General features: G+C 49.8%; 1 protein-coding gene across 2 annotated transcripts in view; it reads right to left on the bottom strand.

Annotated features, from left to right (window-relative positions):
• The window catches only part of adarb2 (adenosine deaminase RNA specific B2 (inactive)), a 94,778-nt gene extending 82,020 nt beyond the window's left edge, over nt 1-12,758 (bottom strand). The window contains exon 1 of one of the 2 annotated variants that reach the window (XM_078790526.1): nt 12,414-12,758. In XM_078790526.1, coding sequence (XP_078646652.1) covers nt 12,414-12,726 — 313 coding nt within the window. In that variant the 5' untranslated portion in view covers nt 12,727-12,758. The remainder of the gene's footprint in view (nt 1-12,413) is intronic. The other variant, XM_058059849.2, reaches the window with a different exon arrangement.
• Between the last annotated feature and the right edge of the window lie 6,860 nt (nt 12,759-19,618).

Below are 19,618 nucleotides of genomic sequence, written 5' to 3'. Positions count from 1 at the left end.
ATCAGTACCAGTATCACATTGATGACATCATTGTTTTTCAGTTGATACGCGTGGGACTCTGTTTGCGGCGTTACGGCTGATGGCGATTCGTGGTTACAAACACCATCCCATAATTTCATTAGTCAGATGTTGAAGGATCCTTGAACATTTTCAAGGATGCGCTCCAAGTTTTTGCCGTGGCCTGCAGTATCGCCCTCAGCCCTACTTTGGCGCGCCATTCCAAGTGAAAGCCCCAAAGAAAAGACAAGCAGGTCTTGACACTTGCCAACGCGGCATCACGGCGACCACGGAGATCAGAAGACGGCAGTGAAGAAACCGCATGTGAGCGAGAGGCGGGGTCGCAGAGCAAATCAATGCCGGCCCCCATTTCTCAACTCGGCTCCAATGGCTTGTGACAGCGCACATGCGAGGGCGAGGGCATATCTGCCGCGCACCACTTGACTCCAATCATTAGGCGCCATGGTGCCAGGCTACGGCGCTTTTACACGCATATTTTTAGCAGTAATAACCAGCTGGTGAACACGGGTAGCTGTGAAAGCACCGGGGGGGCCTCACAATTGCATCAAGTTGAGTGTCAAAGCCCGGGGGGGTCGAAGCTGCGGCATCCGCCCAAAGAGGAGCGTCGTGTTTCATTCTGGCGCTTGCTCGTGTGCAGGTACGCCCTGGCGTCCATCTTTCCCCAACCAACCAGTTGCTTGGCCGTCAGCAACGTGAAGCCACTCGCTGGCCTGGCAATTGCAGGCTAATTAAAAGGCTGCTGTTGGTTCTTAAGGACTGCTCAGGTAGAACAGCTCGTCTGTCAGCGCTAAACAAGGCTCACGCTCGCGCAGGAAGGAAGATCAATGGACATCTGCTCATTTATCCCAGGCAGGAGACCAAATTGAAAAATGGATTGCTTGATGCGCCACTCCGCAAAAAAGAAAAAAAAAAGATGTGCGTTGTGATGAAGCGGCGCTAAGTCCCAACACCTGTTTAACTCGCCGTCATGGCCGCCGCTCCACTCGGTTCCTGTGGGAAAGGCTTGGGCAGCCGAGACTGGAAAGCCTTGCTCATTCCGTGCCAAGCACCCGCTACCGCTGCGAACGGCACTACTCTGGGTACTACTACAACAGAGTACTTCTCTTCATGGACTTAAGTCCCTCAGGGTTAGCATCCCTTTGAGTTAGCGTCCCTTTGGGTTAGCGTCCCTCAGGGTTTGTGTCCCTTTGGGTTAGCATCAGTCTGGGTTAGCATCCCTCAGGGTTAGCATCCCTCAGGGTTAGCATCCCTTTGGGTTAGCATCAGTCTGGGTTAGCATCCCTCAGGGTTAGCATCAGTCTGGGTTAGCATCCCTTTGGGTTAGCATCCTCAGGGTTAGCATCCCTCAGGGTTAGCATCCCTTTGGGTTAGCATCAGTCTGGGTTAGCATCCCTCAGGGTTAGCATCCCTCAGGGTTAGCATCCCTTTGGGTTAGCATCCCTCAGGGTTAGCATCAGTCTGGGTTAGCATCCCTTTGGGTTAGCATCCCCTTGGGTTAGCATCCCTTTGGGTTAGCATCCCTCAGGGTTTGTGTCCCTTTAGGTTAGCATCAGTCTGGGTTAGCATCCCTCAGGGTTAGCATCAGTCTGGGTTAGCATCCCTTTGGGTTAGCATCCCTTTGGGTTAGCATCAGTCTGGGTTAGCATCCCTCAGGGTTAGCATCAGTCTGGGTTAGCATCCCTTTGGGTTAGCATCCCTTTGGGTTAGCATCCCTCAGGGTTAGCATCAGTCTGGGTTAGCATCCCTTTGGGTTAGCATCCCTTTGGGTTAGCATCCCTTTGGGTTAGCATCCCTCAGGGTTAGCATCCCTCAGGGTTAGCATCCCTTTGGGTTAGCATCAGTCTGGGTTAGCATCCCTCAGGGTTAGCATCCCTCAGGGTTAGCATCCCTCAGGGTTAGCATCCCTTTGGGTTAGCATCCCTCAGGGTTAGCATCAGTCTGGGTTAGCATCCCTTTGGGTTAGCATCCCTTTGGGTTAGCATCCCTTTGGGTTAGCATCCCTCAGGGTTAGCATCCCTTTGGGTTAGCATCCCTTTGGGTTAGCATCCCTTTGGGTTAGCATCCCTCTAACACCAGCAAAGGATGCTAACCAAGGTTCCCCTGGATTGGAAATCCTTTGGTCACCGCCGGGATGCTCACAGGTTTGTCATGAAGAACATGCGTCATGGTGGGAGCAATCTAGCAGGTGCAATGTCGCCGTACACGAGCACGTACAGATGTACGAGGTATGAATAGGGAATATTTCAGCAATGAGGTATTGAACGATAATGTTAAGATTGGGCTCATTTCATTGGTCCCACTTTCCCGGGGCTTCCATTCTTGATTCTCATGCAGCGTAACGCTCTCATTCCCCCCGCAGGCATAATTAAGCTTTCATGTGATGTGATCTTTGTGGAACAGGTGATGTTGGTGGCTCTTGTCAAAGAGGAACATTTGCGGCGGGAATCAAGCGGTCTTGGTTACGGGAGTCTAATGAGTGAGACTGAAAGACAATGGATCTGTTGGCCATTCGGGGATGGCTGCCACGTCGCTAATGATAATGCATTCCGTCTTTTAACAAAGAGTCAGTCGAGTCGGTCGACGCAACGGCCTCACGCTCGTTAGCCAGCACGGCCAAGTGCCTCAGCAGGAGATGGCTTTGTGTGCTTATGCTGTCTTCATGTCTGATGGCCTTCTTGTTTTCATTGCTGCTTGCATGCGCTTCATTACGGTAAGCGTTTGGTCATTGTGCTCGCTGCAACGCTTGCAATACGGCGTCACCTATTACAGCTGCAAACACCCAGGCTAGTCAAATGAAACGCTCTTTACTTGCTCGTGGTCATTTCATGCCATGGAATGAAGTATTTGTTAAACGTTATAGTCTGGAGCTAATAGCTGAGGGAATTATTCATTAGCTTCCATGCTACGTACACAAACACACCTGACTGACTCCATAACACCACTGACTTTCTACTGACGCTAGATGCGCTCCAGGGACACGTAGATCGTAAAAAGATGGGATGAGGAGCGAGTGTGCGCGCGTTGCCTGAAGACAAATAGTCCCTTGACCTTTGAATGACCCACCCGCCCCCGGTGTGTGATAACTCATGACCCGGTGGGCCGCGAGGTCATCCATCTCTCGCCCTGACGAGGATGAGCGCGATGATGAACACGCCCCCGTGCTGCTATTTAGATAGCCCTGAAGTCACAGCCATGACAAACGAGCCACACGGGGACCGGGTCTTGTTTATACGCTCGGCATCCGCCCGCCGCAGGACGGCGTCGCTGAGCCACGGACTCGATGCTTTGGGTGTGAAGGGATACATCCATGCCTGCGTTCTTTTGACTTCCTGCTGCGGATGCAGCGGTACCGCCCGTTTAGTCCAACCACACGAAGACAAACCAAAGCAGTTTCAAATCCTGGAAATCCAACTTGTTTGTTTCAGACAACCACAAATTGAAAAACCATGAGAGAATAATTGCAGGTTTTTTCTAGTCTTTTCTGCCGCGGCCAAGCGCGTGAAGGCCACACAGACCACGGAGGTCAACACGTTGACCGGTGGGCGTCGGCCTATTCTTGCCTTGTTTTGGAATTTCGCAGAAGCAGCACGCACGTAGCCTGGTGTATTCCTCAGCGCCACGCGCGACTTCACCGCTCCAACCGATGCTCCTTTCAAATTAAAGCGTCAAATTAGCGTCATGGCTGGCGCTAATAGGAGTGGAGAACAAAGCGCCGGCTCTGTGCGTTCTGCAGGAAAAGCAGCGGGATTATCATGGCTTTCGTCAGGGCTATTATCATTAAAGCCAATTGCCACTCTCGCTTTCCACTGCAAACACACGCACTTTATTGCTTGGAGAAATCATCCACAGATGATCGCTTCTGACTTCCACAAAGCAGCATCTTTCAAAGGAAGAGCATTTATTCATATAGGAGACCCAGACCGTGTAATGAGCTTCATTTGGCTTTTTATGTAAAAATCACTTAGCTATCAGACAGGCATGGCCATAATACCGTCATCAATTGCTGTTTGATGCCGGGGTATTGATCCTGCGTGTATTAAGGGTTATGCTTTGTCCACATGTGATCAATCAGTCTGATCAAGGGGGGGCTGGGGGGGCACTCAAGCCAATCAAAGAGAAACAAACACTTGATCAATGATCAATATATTGTATGCGTCAGGCCTACTGATAATCAATAAATCAATTAACCGCACGCCAATGGAAAAGGAAGTGAATGGACATTCCTCCTCTCTCTACCAAACATCTCTTTGTCCCAGTGGGTGGAGGCGGGGCCGCTGGCGAGTGAGCACACAGAGTGACGCACGTGGAATTTCCCTTCATCTGTGGCGTACTCGCATTATTAGGGTAAATATTATCATTACATAAAATGTCTATGTTAAACTATGTTGGCAATAATAGCGTTTATTGGCAATCATTTCTGACAGACTAACGCCACTGATCGGTAGAAGTGGTTCCCAGGTCTGGTTCCCCAGTCTGGTTCCCCAGTCTGGTTCCCCAGTCTGGTTCCCCAGTCTGGTTCCCCAGTCTGGTTCCCCAGTCTGGAGCAGTTGGCCTGCAGATACGCCTACTAGGTTTGAAGCTGCCAAAGGGATCCAGAGGCCGACTATGGACTCGCACATGAAGACTCTCCTGTCTTTGTCCTTTTTACAAGGAAGCATTCATCGCCCAGAGTCCTGCCGCCCCCCCCCATCAGCGAAGGTTGCCGCCCCACAGAGGAGGAAAAAAGCCCTAACCTTCATGCCAAATCCATCCAAGCATGGACCGTACGTACAAACAATTCAGCTGAATCTCAACTGATGTGGACTCGGGTCTTATCTGGCCAAACCAAATCCACTCTGAGCTATCAAAGGCAATGGCCGGGTGATTGGAACTCTGCGTTTTCCAGCAAAGGTAAACACATCCACTCCGCTCCAGCACTTCAAGCTGTACAAATCAAAGCAGGGCGGAAAGGAGGGAAAATAAACAGCATTCCGTGTGACTGTTAACCAACTGGGAAAGGATTGTGTGCATCACACGGAACGGCCTGGAGGTCATGAAAACTCCCAAGTCGGCTTCCGGTCCCTTCCCCGGACCAGGGTGTGGACCTTTTTCTAGGACTTGGAAGATAAGCCCGTCAGCCTCCCTTAGGAGGAGCCTCCAAGGATGCTGGAGTCCACAGAGAATCGTTTATTATTAGTTGGTTAGATTATTAGTTACTAATAATCATAATAATCAATAACGGGCTCATCTGCCATCCATCAACCACACTCACCTGGAAATCCAACACCGACTCATCGACAGCCTGAAGGGCGCAATCAGGTGAAAGCATGGCAGTGTCCCAAAGTCCCCTGGGATAGGCTCCAGCTTCCCAGCGACCCCGACAGGATGACTAATGGAGGGATGGACGGAAGCAAAGCATTCCCGGAGCTTTGACCCGGACCTGTTGGCGTTGGTGGAGCCTAAGGCCGCCAATCAAATGGAAGATGTGTGACGGTGCAACGCCCCCACGGGGACCTGGTGCGGTTGGCTCTGCAGGCCGTCCCGGTGGAGAAGTGTAGGCTAAGTGTTGGCTTGTTGGCCTCCTCAGGGATGCTCTTCAGCCAAATAATAAAGCGTGGAAATAGAGCCCCACGCCCTCGGCACCCGCCCCTCCCAGCAAGACGCGTCTATTCTTGGCTGAAGCCCCCTTCATTAACGTTATCTCCAACAGGCGCCCCGCGCCACGGCGAGGGAAGGGGCGGTTAAGCGCTTCATCCGACTGGATGATTGCCACGAGGTGAGGTATCCGCTGTCTTTGCCGTGTCAGCAGACCCCGGCGGGCGGCCGCGCTGCCGTGTGGCGAGACACGACATCACTGCTGATCAACGTGCGTACGCTCATCCCTCGCCACTTTGCTTCGCCCTGCGGGACCGTAAATTCATTCATAAAGCGATGCTTTCAAAGATCTCAGCAAATGTTATGTTTTAGCCCAAATTACGTATTTCCTAAATATCTAGACGCAGTAAAGAAACAAACGGCATCCCTCTGCCGATCTGAGGGATGTAGTACTCCACCCTGGTCACTAGGGGATGCAGTACTCCACCCTGGTCACGAGGGGATGTAGTACTCCACCCTGGTCACTAGGGGATGTAGTACTCCACCCTGGTCACTAGGGGATGTAGTACTCCACCCTGGTCACTAGGGGATGTAGTACTCCACCCTGGTCACTAGGGGATGCAGTACTCCACCCTGGTCACTAGGTGATGCAGTACTCCACCCTGGTCACTAGGGGATGCAGTACTCCACCCTGGTCACTAGGGGATGCAGTACTCCACCCTGGTCACTAGGGGATGCAGTACTCCACCCTGGTCACTAGGGGATGCAGTACTCCACCCTGGTCACTAGGGGATGTACTACTCCACCCTGGTCACTAGGGGATGTAGTACTCCACCCTGGTCACTAGGGGATGTAGTACTCCACCCTGGTCACTAGGGGATGTACTACTCCACCCTGGTCACTAGGGGATGTAGTACTCCACCCTGGTCACTAGGGGATGTAGTACTCCACCCTGGTCACTAGGGGATGTAGTACTCCACCCTGGTCACTAGGGGATGTAGTACTCCACCCTGGTCACTAGGGGATGTAGTACTCCACCCTGGTCACTAGGGGATGTAGTACTCCACCCTGGTCACTAGGGGATGTCGTACTCCACCCTGGTCACTAGGTGATGTAGTACTCCACCCTGGTCACTAGGGGATGTAGTACTCCACCCTGGTCACTAGGTGGCATTATGTCAGCCAGCACAGGAAGTACCGTACAGGAACCAGCAGTATTCCAAAGAAATATTCCATTTCTTACAATTGATCAATGAGGAATTAGCGTATATTGATTTTCTTTTGGTGTTTTTAAATATTGCAGAGTACATATTTCATATTTAATCCCATCCCTGTGCCATCTCCTGCCTTTGAAATATGCTCTTTAGCACAGTGGCAGACCTCCTGCCGAGAAGAAGGGCGCGAGTGAGGAAAGGCAGAGCGAAGGTGGCAATAAAAGAGTCGGGCTGCGGCCCGTCAAAGCATCTGGCCGGTCTCCAGGCCCGATGACTCGGGATGATGGCGCAGTTACAGCTAATTAGGATCATAAACGGGAGGAGCGTTTGGCCACTCAGGCTAGACGGCAAGCGTTCAAAGACAACACAAGCTTTTTATTGGTCGCCGCGGGTAGCCGAGTGTACCGCTCGCATTGGCCGTGTTTACACAGGAAAGACATTTCTGAACCGGTTTAGAGCACACCGCTGCTGAGACGGCCATGTCCAAGTCCACTGGTGTAGGCCAGTGGAAGTGGAAGCCATGCCGCCGGCGCAGAAGGGAAAAGACGCCATAGAAATAGAACAGATAGAAAGCAAAGCAAAAGACCCGAGTTGAACAAATGAGTTGAAGTGTGAGTCAAAGAGCAGGAAGCAGCTGGCGTTTGACACGACCACGTTTCCCTGCAGCCAGCAGCACCTCCCAAAGCTTTTGACAGTCGCTCCGGGCGGCTCCGTTCTCTTCCTCAGTGTTGTGTCTGGCGGAGTGCACGCACGCACACGCATGCACACGAACGCACGCGCACGCACACACTGACGGAAGGCAATAATGGCGCTGACTGGCTGTGTTACGTCTGTCCTTATGAAGACTGACAGCTCACTGTGAAGTCCAACACGGCGGCACGCACCGTACCAACGCCGGCGGAGGCAAGCATCACGCGTCACGTGCGCGCTCTTGGGAGTCCAGCCATGTTTCCTGATGGAGTCAGGTTGGACTGATGAAGTCGCACAGCATTCTGTCTTGTCGTCATGGCAACACGTGCAACAGGAGATGCGAGTCATAGCCTTATCTCTCCAAGTCTGAGAGTCATCAAACAACAGACTAATTAACGCAAGTGTCACCTTCTGCACCTTTTAAAGGGGGGGGGGGGGGCATGCACGTGACTGCAGCACCTCAACATTTCCTTTTTGGCTGACTTCAAACGTACATTTCTGACGACTGTGCTGTAAAAAGCCAAGAGGGACTATTACAAGATAATTACTAATTATGCTAATGTGTTTGCTATTTCTTCTCCTTGGTCATTTAATCATCCGTCCTCGAGAGACCACAGTCAGTCGGAAGCGTTTCCCCCTCAGCCAAACACTCCGTCACTTGGAGGACACGTTGTCCTGAGCTGCATTATTCTAGCACCGGTCCCGTTCATCAGGATGCTGTACACACACACACACACATATGCACACACACACGCACACACGCACGCAGGAAGAGCGGCGTGCACTTTCCATTGGCGCTGACCTTCATTAACCTCATAAATGCTGCCAGTCGTTCTGCCTTAATGCCTTTATCAGCACAAACAAACAAACATGTGACTAAAGAGTTTCAGGGCAGAAAGCAGAGATTTACGTCTATGAGAGCACCCCCCCCCCCAACCCAACCCCCCCACAACACACAGGCCGTCTGACATTGGACCGTCCTGGTGACAACTCCGACCTGCTGTGTTTGTGTAAGCCGCCAAGTTGTCCTTTCAATTAGGACCCTAAGAAAAACAAATGGAGCATCAGGATGAGATCTGATCCCTGATCCAAAAGTTCGGAGTCTGATTTATTCCAACGCTATTCCTACACAGCATACGTTTCCCAAAAGCTGCCGACTTCATCACACACTCCCCAAATATTTCCACAAAGACGCCAATGTTGTTCTAATTTGACTGCACGGCACCGCCTCTCCATTTCAAAGATGGCGCCGTGGCCTGGGGAACAAGACCAAAGGGCAGGAAGTCGGCATCCTGGGTGTGGCGACACGTGGCGACACGTCGCGGCAAGGCAGCATTTTAGCTTTCAGTTGCCTTTTTACCAACGTTGGTAAAGCTTTGTTCTCCTCACAGGGACTGAATGCTGGTGGTTTACGCAGACAGCGTGATCCCGCCCACAAAGGGCGTGGTTAAAATGTTTGGAAGGAACCAGTTGAAGCCAGTAAAGAAAACGCTTGGAGTATTTGGATAAAAATAATCTTGTTGTGCGGCAGCATCATCACACACACATGCCCCCCCCCCCACCCCCGGTAATTATCAGAGCGGCACAATGAAGTCATCATTTCAGCACCTAGGCTAGTTCCACCTCCGCAAGTTGAGGAGCCACATTTGTCAATGAGTTGTGAGCGTGGTATTTTTATCTTTATTATTATTAATAATAATGAATATTGTTATCTGGATTACTACTATTATTAATAATAATACGCATTACTATCTGTATTGCTATCTGTATTAATAATAATAATTATATATTTTTTTAATTATTAGTATCTGTATTACTATCTGGATTATTAGTCATAATAAATATCTACTACTATCTATATTATTACTATTAATAATAATAAATGTTATTTATGCATTCTTATCTGCAGTATTTTATTCATAATAAATATTACTATCTGCATTAATAATAATAATAAATATTCATGTTCATCCAGCCTTTATGAATGCAGCCATGCCGTATTCATAGGCTGACGGTGGAGCCAAAACATTGATCAGCCATCAGTGATCATCCAATATTTGATGGATGGCCGTTCTCGGAAGACCAGCACGGATCAGATGGTCTTGGTTGCCGTGGCCGGCGTTCCCACATCGGCGTGTACACCCTCTTTGCTTATGGACATCCTCGCTCGTGCGTGAACGGGAACGCGGGCCCCTCCCCACTAATGGTTGTGGCTGTGACCCCTCTTGAGAGAGCAATGACCCCCGTCCTCTCGCCCTGCCCCACACCTGCCTTCTTACACTCGACCCCCCCGCCGCCCCTCGCTCGGAGGAAGAGTGTAAACAATAATTGCAACATGAATTATATTCTCCTGTGTTCCCCCCCCCCCACCCCCCACCGGCGCCGCTGCTGATGATACGCTGATTTACTGTACTGTACACCGTGGGGGGGGGGGGGGGGGGCAGGGTGCTAAGTCTGCTTGTAAAAGAATAATGTGAGTCTATAAATCTGGGCTGTGCGTCCGCTCCCTTATAAAAGCCATGAATATGTGCTCCATATGCCGTATGAGAACATGCGATAACAGGCAAGGGAAGGAAAAAAGGTCACTGATGGACGGGGTTGACGGACAGGATGTGGCAGACATCGCCCTGCCTTGCGCCCTGCGTTGCGCCGGCAGGCTTTGCGCCACTTTTCCCCCAGATGTTCCCGTGCGTCACCAGACTGTCACATATTGGACATTTGTGACAGCAATACGGCGGCAGCTCTCCGTGGGGACGTGAGCATCAGTCCCTGCCTGCCGCCAATTACCGGCAGGTATGCAGCACGTCTGTTTAGGACGCGCGTGTGCCGCTCCGGGGTCAGCCGGCGTGTGACGTGCGTCCGCGCCAAGAACAGCAAGAACATTGTCATCCTGAACCAAGACCGCGGGAACGCAGCGCCGCTCCCTAACCTGCAACCTCCCAGAGAAAGGAGAAGCCAAGAAATGAGCAGAGCAGCAGGAGTTGGAAACCGGCTCCGGGATCCACGCGGAGCGCCGCGTCCCGGGAAGCCATCGACTAAATCATCCGCAGCGTTTCACGGGATTAAACCCCACGTGCTAATCCTCCAGGACTTTTCTGGGTCCGTGAAAATGATTGTAATAATGTGCAGATGAAGATGATTTGGTGTTTTGTCCGTCCACGGCCAGTAAGATAAAGATGGGGGGGGGGGGGTCCAGCTTTGTCTTATTTTTGGTGGCCTTCAAACAGAACAAATCATGAGCTGTGCTTTCATCCTTCCCAAAACCTTGACTGGAACGAGCCACGCCGTGTATGTACCGGCGTCCGTTTCAGCGGCGGCGGCGTGGCGGCGTGGCGGCGGCCACTTCCCGTAGACACACTTCATTTCCAACGGGGTGCCTGAACGGCCCCTAATGTTCCGTGTTATCAGAATGAATCAGCAGCGCTGATAAATGAGCGGTGGGGAAAGACGCTGTGAAGGCCTGCCAGCTAATGTGCGTGATTGTCTGATATTCATATGCAATGCTTAATGTCGTGGAACCGATTCTGTCATTTCCATTATGTAAATACATTTGCCTCAGTGCTATATTTTAATGTATTGTCTCCCTTGTCTCAATTATTTGGGCTATTAAAAAGCGAGAGGTTATGGAAATGAGCTGCAGTTTGACGACATCTACTAAGTGTTTATGAAAGCTCGTTACACATTCTGTTGCATCGGAACATGTCAACACGCCCGGCGCCTGCGAGGATGGCCTGGGGGGTTATTTAGCACTCGTGTATGATCTGGGGGGAAGGGGGGGGTAAAGGTGATGTCATTTCATTTGGCTGGGACACAAGAGTGGATTTAATTTACACTAGAATTTTTTCGGGGGGAAGGGGGAGGGCATGGAAATATGACCAAAATACATTTTACTCTCTGATATTGATATCACTTTCTTACTGGGAGGAAACGAAGAAAAGTGTGTGAAAAGCGATGCCCTGAACACACCGCGACATGGGATATGTCCCACAGGATATTTCATAAAATCATCATGCATTCGTCCGAAAGATGGATGAAATAATTAGGGACATGTGGGGTGATATGTATGATATCAAATATTCATACATAACATCATATCATATATATATATATATATATATACATCCAAAAGGTGGATGAAATATTTAGGGACATGTGGGATGATAAACACCATCATACGGTATATATACAGTATATATATATACACATCATATATACAGTATATCTACACATCATATATTACAGTACATGTACATCATATATCCACCCAAAAGCTGGAGTGCCGGGCGGGTGATACCAGGACATATAGACATATAGATAATGAGGTATAATATAGTATATAATAGAGCAGATGAGGTGTGGAATTACCGGGTCCCGGTAAAGGCTCCGGTGTCAACTAGAATATTGTCCCCGTCTCTTTGAAGGCCTTCGGACTGGATTTCAGTGCGGGAGGCTTTAATGGGCTAAGCGCAGTTGTTTTCTGTAATTATGACACATTGCTAATTAAAAAGGATATTGCTTGTTTGGCATTTAAAATACAACAACGGCGGCCTTTTTTCCTTTTAAGAGCTCATTTTAGTCAAGCGACTTCATTTGGGACTTGAATTGGCTTCATTTGCTGACGAAGCTGAGATTTGGTCAACTTAAAAGCACATTTATCTGCCGGATGGAGAAGGTTTGTTTTTGGCCAACCAACCACATGCGGCATTCACGGACCAGCTACTCTCAACTTTATTCCCTGAAACGTTCCTTTTCATCGGAGGTTTTTCTTTCTTCGTAACTTTGCAGGAGACAATAAAAGAGACGCGGACGGTCGCCGGCCGCTTCGCTCAGCTGCGCCGTCAAGGTGCGCACGACCTCCGCGTCTCTTCCGGTTCCAGAAAGCACGGTCGGAAGGACGAAGAAAAGTTGGATGCTTTACCCTTTCGCTTGGATCTCCTCCTCCGTCTCCTTTTCAGCTTGCATTTCACCTGGCCGCCCTGAGCCCCCGACGCGCGGCTGCTGTTTCCAAGTACGGACGCCATCCGCCTTCGGTCGGAGCGACTCGTCGGAGGAACTTTGTGGTCGGACTCTTCTTCAGCGACGTTCGACTTGCGGCGTCTGCCCCCGCCTCGGGAGAAGACGAGCCGGGGTGCCGTCGGAGTCGTCGGTATCGCCGCAACCCTCCCCCCCCCGGACGTCCGCGTGTGCTCGGCAGCTCTCACTCGCAGTCCTCCGCTCGCCTCTCCGCGCATTCGGCGTCAGCTACTTTGGACTCGATCGAGCGCGACTTGTGACGCCTATCTCGTCCTCTGCCGGCTTCCTAATTAGGCTCCTGCCTGGGAGCTGTGACGTCACCAGCACACCCACTTACTTACCGACACCCCCTTTTTACCTTCCCCGCACTTTCATCCCTGCAAGGTCAGAGGGGGGGCGGCACACTGGTTAGTTGGTTAGTGGCACACTGGTTAGTTGGTTAGTGGCACACTGGTTAGTTGGTTAGTGGCACACTGGTTAGTTGGTTAGTTGGTTAGTGGCACACTGGTTAGTGGCAGACTGGTTAGTTGGTTCGTTGGTTAGTGGCACACTGGTTAGTTGGTTAGTGGCACATTGGTTAGTTGGTTAGTGGCACACTGGTTAGTTGGTTAGTGGCACATTGGCTAGTTGGTTAGTGGCACACTGGTTAGTGGCACACTGGTTAGTGGCACACTGGTTAGTTGGTTAGTGGCACACTGGTTAGTGGCACACTGGTTAGTTGGTCAGTGGGTTAGGGTTAGGGAAAAAGGTCATCCACTCATCCCGTGTGGAAGTGGTGCATTTTTGGCTCTTAGGTTTGGCTCTACTAATGTAAATAGAAATGCTTCAGCATTTCTTGTATTTTTGCATTCAACAGCTCGTCTGGAATTGCATGGGTAAGCTAGCGTGTGAGAGCTAAAGAGCTTAGCTGAGCGCCTCAGTCTACCATTGACAGCACCGTTGGACGAGAGAGAATGTACATATTGATCGCATCCAGTGTCGTGTCAGCTGTTTTAGCTGCTGGACTGCTCGCCGCTAGGCTGCGCTCTCGTCTCATCTCCGAGCACGTGGACAAGATCCTATTTCCCAAGTGGAATCAGCAAGCTGGAGTAGGTTTCTACTAGTTGGGTTAACGCTACTTTGGCGCTACGCCTGCAGTGATGCGGACTCTGCATCGGTCCCTTGGGGTGAAGTGGATGGATGGACACATTGGATGAATGGATGGATGGATGGATGGACGGTTGGACGCATGGTTGGATGAATGGATGGATGGATGGATGGCTGAATGAATGGTTGGATGGATGGATGGATGGACGGTTGGATGGATGGATGGACGGTTGGACGCATGGTTGGATGAATGGATGGACGCATGGATGAATGGTTGGATGGATGGTCGGATGGATGGTCGATGGTTACCATTAAGCCTGGGTCTGTGCCACTCCTTTCCGTTTGAGCGGAAGTTGCTTTGTTGCATCGTCGCTGCGGTTGCCGCTGCGGCCCATTTTCACGGTCATCGATGGCCTTTATTTTTGCGATGATTACGGAAGGAAAGGTCTCGGCCATCCCTACCGAGACGTAAGCCGGAGGAGGAAAGGATGCGGTGGACAGTTGTGAGCACAATCAGCAATGGAGGCTTTTCTCGCCTTGTTCAGCTTTTGTCCTGTGAGATTATGGATTTGAAATAAATCAGCGTCTTTTGTGAAGGCCCACGGGGTTTCCATCCACAAAGGAAGCTTGAAATGATGTTCAATGGAGCATTTCCCCCGGCAACAAACGGGTTACATCAAATGGATGTTTGATATTCTCCAGAAATCAAATGTAGTCAAATTCAGCTTCATCACGGCGGCGTCTGATTGGAGCGGAAGCCCGGCTAGCGTACGTATGGCCATCATCCGCGGCTTTGCTCGTGTTTGCATGTGACGTTCAATGTGCGGCCCGAACTCCCCTGACAGCGTGGACAGTGCGTTGCAGCTGCAAACTTGCAATTTCCTGACATGTTGGCATTGTTGTGTGAAAGCGGCGTGTCAGAGCTATCACAAAGCATTTGCAGCTCGCCTCGCTGGAGGTTATTGTTTTATTTCCTCTAATGCAGAAGGTCAGGTGGTGGGTGCGGGGAGGAGGAGGCACTGCCGGACATGCCCTCGGCCGTGGCCGTAAATGGCTTTGTTTTTGTCCTGTCCTCAATAAAACATCACGTACACGTTCTATGCTTTCGTATTGGCCGGGAAACCAAAAAGTTTCAAGTTTCCTGGAAGGCATCGCACACTCATCACGTGAAGAGTCAATCCACTGTGCAGAAATAACAGCAGGACGTTTGCTGATGTCAGACTAAAAAGTCACTTTGTGGAGCCGTTATTGGATGGGAACATTCCCACCCGGGCCTTCGGGCAGGAGAGCAAAAAGAGGGGGGGTGTCGGGCCGTGCGCCTGCCTGCCGCCTGCCCCCAGGACACCCACAAATATCCATGTAAATTGCAGTTTAAGAGAAATCAATACGAGTGACAAGTTGCCAATGCCGCTATCTGGGACAGTAATGAAGGTGTGCTGGCGGGGGGCCTGAAGTGCACATAGATAACGGCAAACAGGCTGGGTGGGGCAGGTTACACACACATGCACACACAACACAACACAACAAGGTGACTGGTTCTTCCATCAACGCCAAGCAAGGTAGCAGAAATACCCGGACGTCTCCTTACACGTGTCCGTCAGTGTCTGGAAAAACTGGCCTTTTGGAATTTGCAGGAGCCCACCCAACCTGGGACAAAGTTTTACTCCTTGATGAGAAGGTATGGAGCAATGGTGGTCCTGATGGCTTCCAGCATTACTGGCAGGATGAGGAGATGTTTTCCATGCCGCAAAGTAGGATGGGCATCATCATGATCCTTCAATGCCGCAATGGAGCTGCAGGTTGTGCAGGTGTGTCAAATGGAAGTGGCTTCTTCAACACTTCACAAAGGACTTCTTCCAGACTGGTTTGGATCTAAATCCAGTGGAGAACATTTGGCATGGACATGAGTTCCATTGTCAGCACCTGGAGCAACATTCCCACCGGCATCAAGCATGCCCAAAGACATTCTTACGTCATGACCAGGAAGTTACTCATTACTCCTCATGTACATTTCATTTCTGTTTTAGGGGCTCGGGGGGGGGGGGGTTCGCCCTGTGGTCTTAAGCTAATGACCAGCCTATTTGACCTGACTGCCTGGTTGCAATAAATGGCTCCCATTTCTTCTTTCTGCATTTTGAGGCTCTGCTTAGAAGCTCCTCAAGATCCGGTCAGGTGATCTGACCGTTTGGATGAGGAGTGCTTGCACACTCTGTTTCTGCTCGCCAGCGTGATGGAGTACACGAGGAAGCCCATATTTGTTGCTGTGAAGTCGTGTTTGTGTTGAGCCATTGGTTTGATGCCATATCTGTGGATTAGAGAGATGTTAAAGTGAGATTAAAGTCAACGCATGGTGGAAACGCTGGCTTTTTTGCATCGTCAAATCAGCCCCCTGCCATCTAAGATAAGGGGGCCAATCAGTGCTCCGCTCACACATCTACAGCCCATTTGATTTCCAAGGAACGTTCCAATGAAAATATAGCCCTCTTTCATTTATTTAGGCCAAGTGAAATAGATGGTGGGCATACTGTTTATATGCTGGCTGATGTACCCCCCCCCCCCCCCCCCCCCCCGCCCCCCCATCAAGTCGTACATCATACAGGCACAGTTCAGCGCTTAACAATAAATGTCACCAATTTCTAACATTTCCATCGGCAAACCAAAGAGAAGATGCCGTTGCTCCAAAGGTTCTTCTAAATCCCACAAACAGCAGAATGCCAACATATTCTATTTGTTGTGTGGGGGGGGGGTGTCTGCTTATCAAACCTTGCAGCCAAGTTGCAGAGATGGAAGCCTGAGAGCCCCCCCATCCCCATTAGTCTTTGGGAGTATATTGACTGGAAGCTTTGCTTTGCTTTTTCCAAGGTGGGGCTTTGGCGGTGGTGGTGATGGTGGGGGGGGGGGGGGGGATTAGTTGGCTGTGGTCTTATCATGTGTTCAGACGGCCAACCGGGAGAAACGCGTACCTTCATCTCCCCAACGGCCAACTGGGAGAAACGCGTACCTTCATCTCCCCAACACACTCCGCCCCAAAGTAATCATTCTATACTGGAATATACCTTCATATCCTTCATTACAGCAGCTTTGTGGAGTACAACAAATACTACAAAGAAACAGTCAAGTTCCAAAGGAAGAAGTCAAAACCCAACCAAACCAGCCAGCCTCCACCATGAGCGCTTACTGGCTAAATGTACTCTTCCTAATCAGTGAAGCTAACCACGGTGCACCTTTTAGGTTGACTTGACTGTAAGGCCGCTACGTGTGTTAGGTACCCCCCCCCCCCAGCAGCCTGTTGGACTCCTCAGCAGCTTGTAAAGGCGATTGTGCTCAAACAAGTCATAGTTGGTTCCAAAGGAAAACTGGGAACGTGACATTGAAAACTTCATTTTGAGAGACTGTCACTGCAGTCGGGGAAGTAGACATTCTTGGGCCAGCCTTTCTTCAGCTCCAATCTTCTTTGGATGGCTTGTTTTCTCCCTGCAACCGCCCCCCACCCTCCCTAATTGACACCCATTAATCACAGGAAGTCTTTGGGAGAATGGCGCGCCCGGCGCCCGTCTTGGCTGACCCCAACGTTTGGAGAGTGAAGATAAAGATGATGCTCTGACAGCTCTGAAATAGCTCTTTTTTTCTTGGGTCAGCATTTAGGGAGAATATGAATATGAATATCATTATCCAATAAAGAGGGAAAACAAATGAGTTCTTTGAGGATGGCTGAATGTCAGAGCTTTTTGTAACCTTTGTGTGGCTAAATTGGCAGGCTAGGTTTCAAATGAACACATTAGGAGCACAAGTCTTTCCACAATTGTATTTGGAGATCATCTTAATATTACAGCTGTATTAGCATGAATACAATCCCTTTTAATTGTTTAGATCTGTGGTGATACTGCTGTATGTGGGACTTTTTCATTTCCCAATCTATGTGCTCTTTGTATTCCAATCAAAATGTCTGTGTGAATAGAAGCTAACATATTGGCCTTAATGTGTGTGCTTTAGTACAATAGAGCCATTGTGCTGAGTGGGACGGGGGGGCTTATCAGTGAAAGACAGGAAAGGAGAAATGAATAGAATAAAAGTCAATTCCATCTCTGTTTTGAAAAGAGATTTCTCCAAATAGTATTCTTCAGAAACCCTAGTCTGGTACCGATGAACTCCCAAACTTGGGATGATGAAATCACCAAGGGCGTTTTTGCAAGTCAAAGCAGTTGCTGCATATTTGTGCTTTTCACCACACAAACTTTGAAAACATTGGATGCTAACAGCTCTGAAATGAGTCTCAAGGACAGTTTACAATTGAATGCAAACAGGAGTGGCTACGAGTGATTGCACGATAGCGGCCGGCCGACCGATCTTCCAAGAGGAACGCTGTGGTGCCTCTGTCCGAGAGGCGGTAGGATGGCTATCAACTTCATTCATGATGCGGTTAGGATGCCAGGCGCCACACTTCTCAGCTAATCGCTCCTCAGACAGACTGTAAATATTCCATTCCTAACACAATGTTTTAGGAATTCAACGGAATTTTAGGCATCCAACGCAACGGCGTTAAAAACCTCAGCATTGACTTGCACTCAAAAACCTAGCAGGGCCGAGCAGCATAAAAGATGGATGGATGGATGGATGGATGCTGCTTCATGTGTGAATGCGACAAACAATAGCAAAAGAAAGAAAACCAAACTATACATAGTTTTTTTTTACCTAATTCAAGTCTAAAAATGACCAATATGAGCCATTGAAAAGTGTTTTTACAATTGATTGATGAATCGGGTGGCATGGACCGGTAGAGTTATGGATTATGGATAATGATGTTACAAAGAGTATTGGGTAAACAGATTTTCCGTGCTGTAATTACCAACATGTTCCGTTCCTAAAGAAGGAATCCTACTCACTTACCAATCAGCTGGCGTGAACGAGGGATGAGTACACAGAGCTATGAAGTACTTTCTTGTTGTTTTTAGCGATGCGTTCAGGTGGCTAGAGCCTGAAGGTGCAGCGGCTGGCGGTGCCAACTGTGATCAAGCTGAATCGTGCATGGAGGGGTGGGGGTGTCAGACGGGTGCACTCCTGACCTCTGGGATAGCAAACGTCACCCACGTCCAGCTTATGAAATTCAAATCCCGTGCGCCGCCGCTATGATGCTGTGGGCATAATTCAGTGCCGGTATCTGTGGTGCGTGCACATGAGACCCCACAGAGGGGGACGAGAGCAGGACGGTTTAGTTCTGAACAAACATCCTGCTCAATCTGATCCTGCTCCCAGGAACCGGCCGTATATGAGATATATATAACAAATATATAACAATGAAAGCAAACAAAAGCCGCCATGCCTGACTCAGGTCGGCAACTTTCTCTGGAATGAATAAGGACACCTTGCTGACTCGGCTGTCCACGCTGAGCCTGGCCGGTCATCTGACACGTATCTGACTGGATGTGATGCCTGTTTTAGAAGAATGCAATACACGGCAAATGGTTTCTTCAATCATACACAGATAGTGACTTCGAAAAAGACAATTGACAGAACCAAAGAAGAATTATTCTACGTCATACGATGACAGAGGACAGTATGAAAGCGAGCGCAGGGACCAGGAGGGTCAGTAAGTCGCCAGCTACAGACGGGACAGCCAGGCAACGCGTGTCAACAAAGAGTGGAACGGAATGAGACCCAAAGGTCGTTGATTGGCTGTCCATCATTGCGTTGGACATTTGATATTTGCCATTCTCAGGGCGATTAGAGGCAAAGTGCGTCCCTTGTCAACCCGATACGGACGCTTACTTTTATTTTGTTTTCCAAGGACATTTGGCAACCCGATGCATGACTGATGAAGGTGATCAGGTGAGACAGTAAAAGACCCCCCTCCCCGCATCAGCAGACATATTAGTAAACACAATCTCATCATTTCATCCTGAAGGCCTTGAACCTCTGCTGTATCTCCTGGAGGCGACGCAGATGAATGGCTTCTTTTCCCGGCACACATTCATCTCTGGAAGTGCCTCTATTTGGTGCTCGGCAGTCTCAGGGAGCCTCCATTCA

Source organism: Doryrhamphus excisus, linkage group LG5 (genome assembly GCF_037039965.1).
Source record: "Doryrhamphus excisus strain RoL-2023G ecotype Guam linkage group LG5, RoL_Dexc_Guam_v1.1, whole genome shotgun sequence".
NCBI classification, from domain to species: domain Eukaryota; kingdom Metazoa; phylum Chordata; class Actinopteri; order Syngnathiformes; family Syngnathidae; genus Doryrhamphus; species Doryrhamphus excisus.
This window is presented reverse-complemented; position numbering and strand designations above follow the sequence as displayed.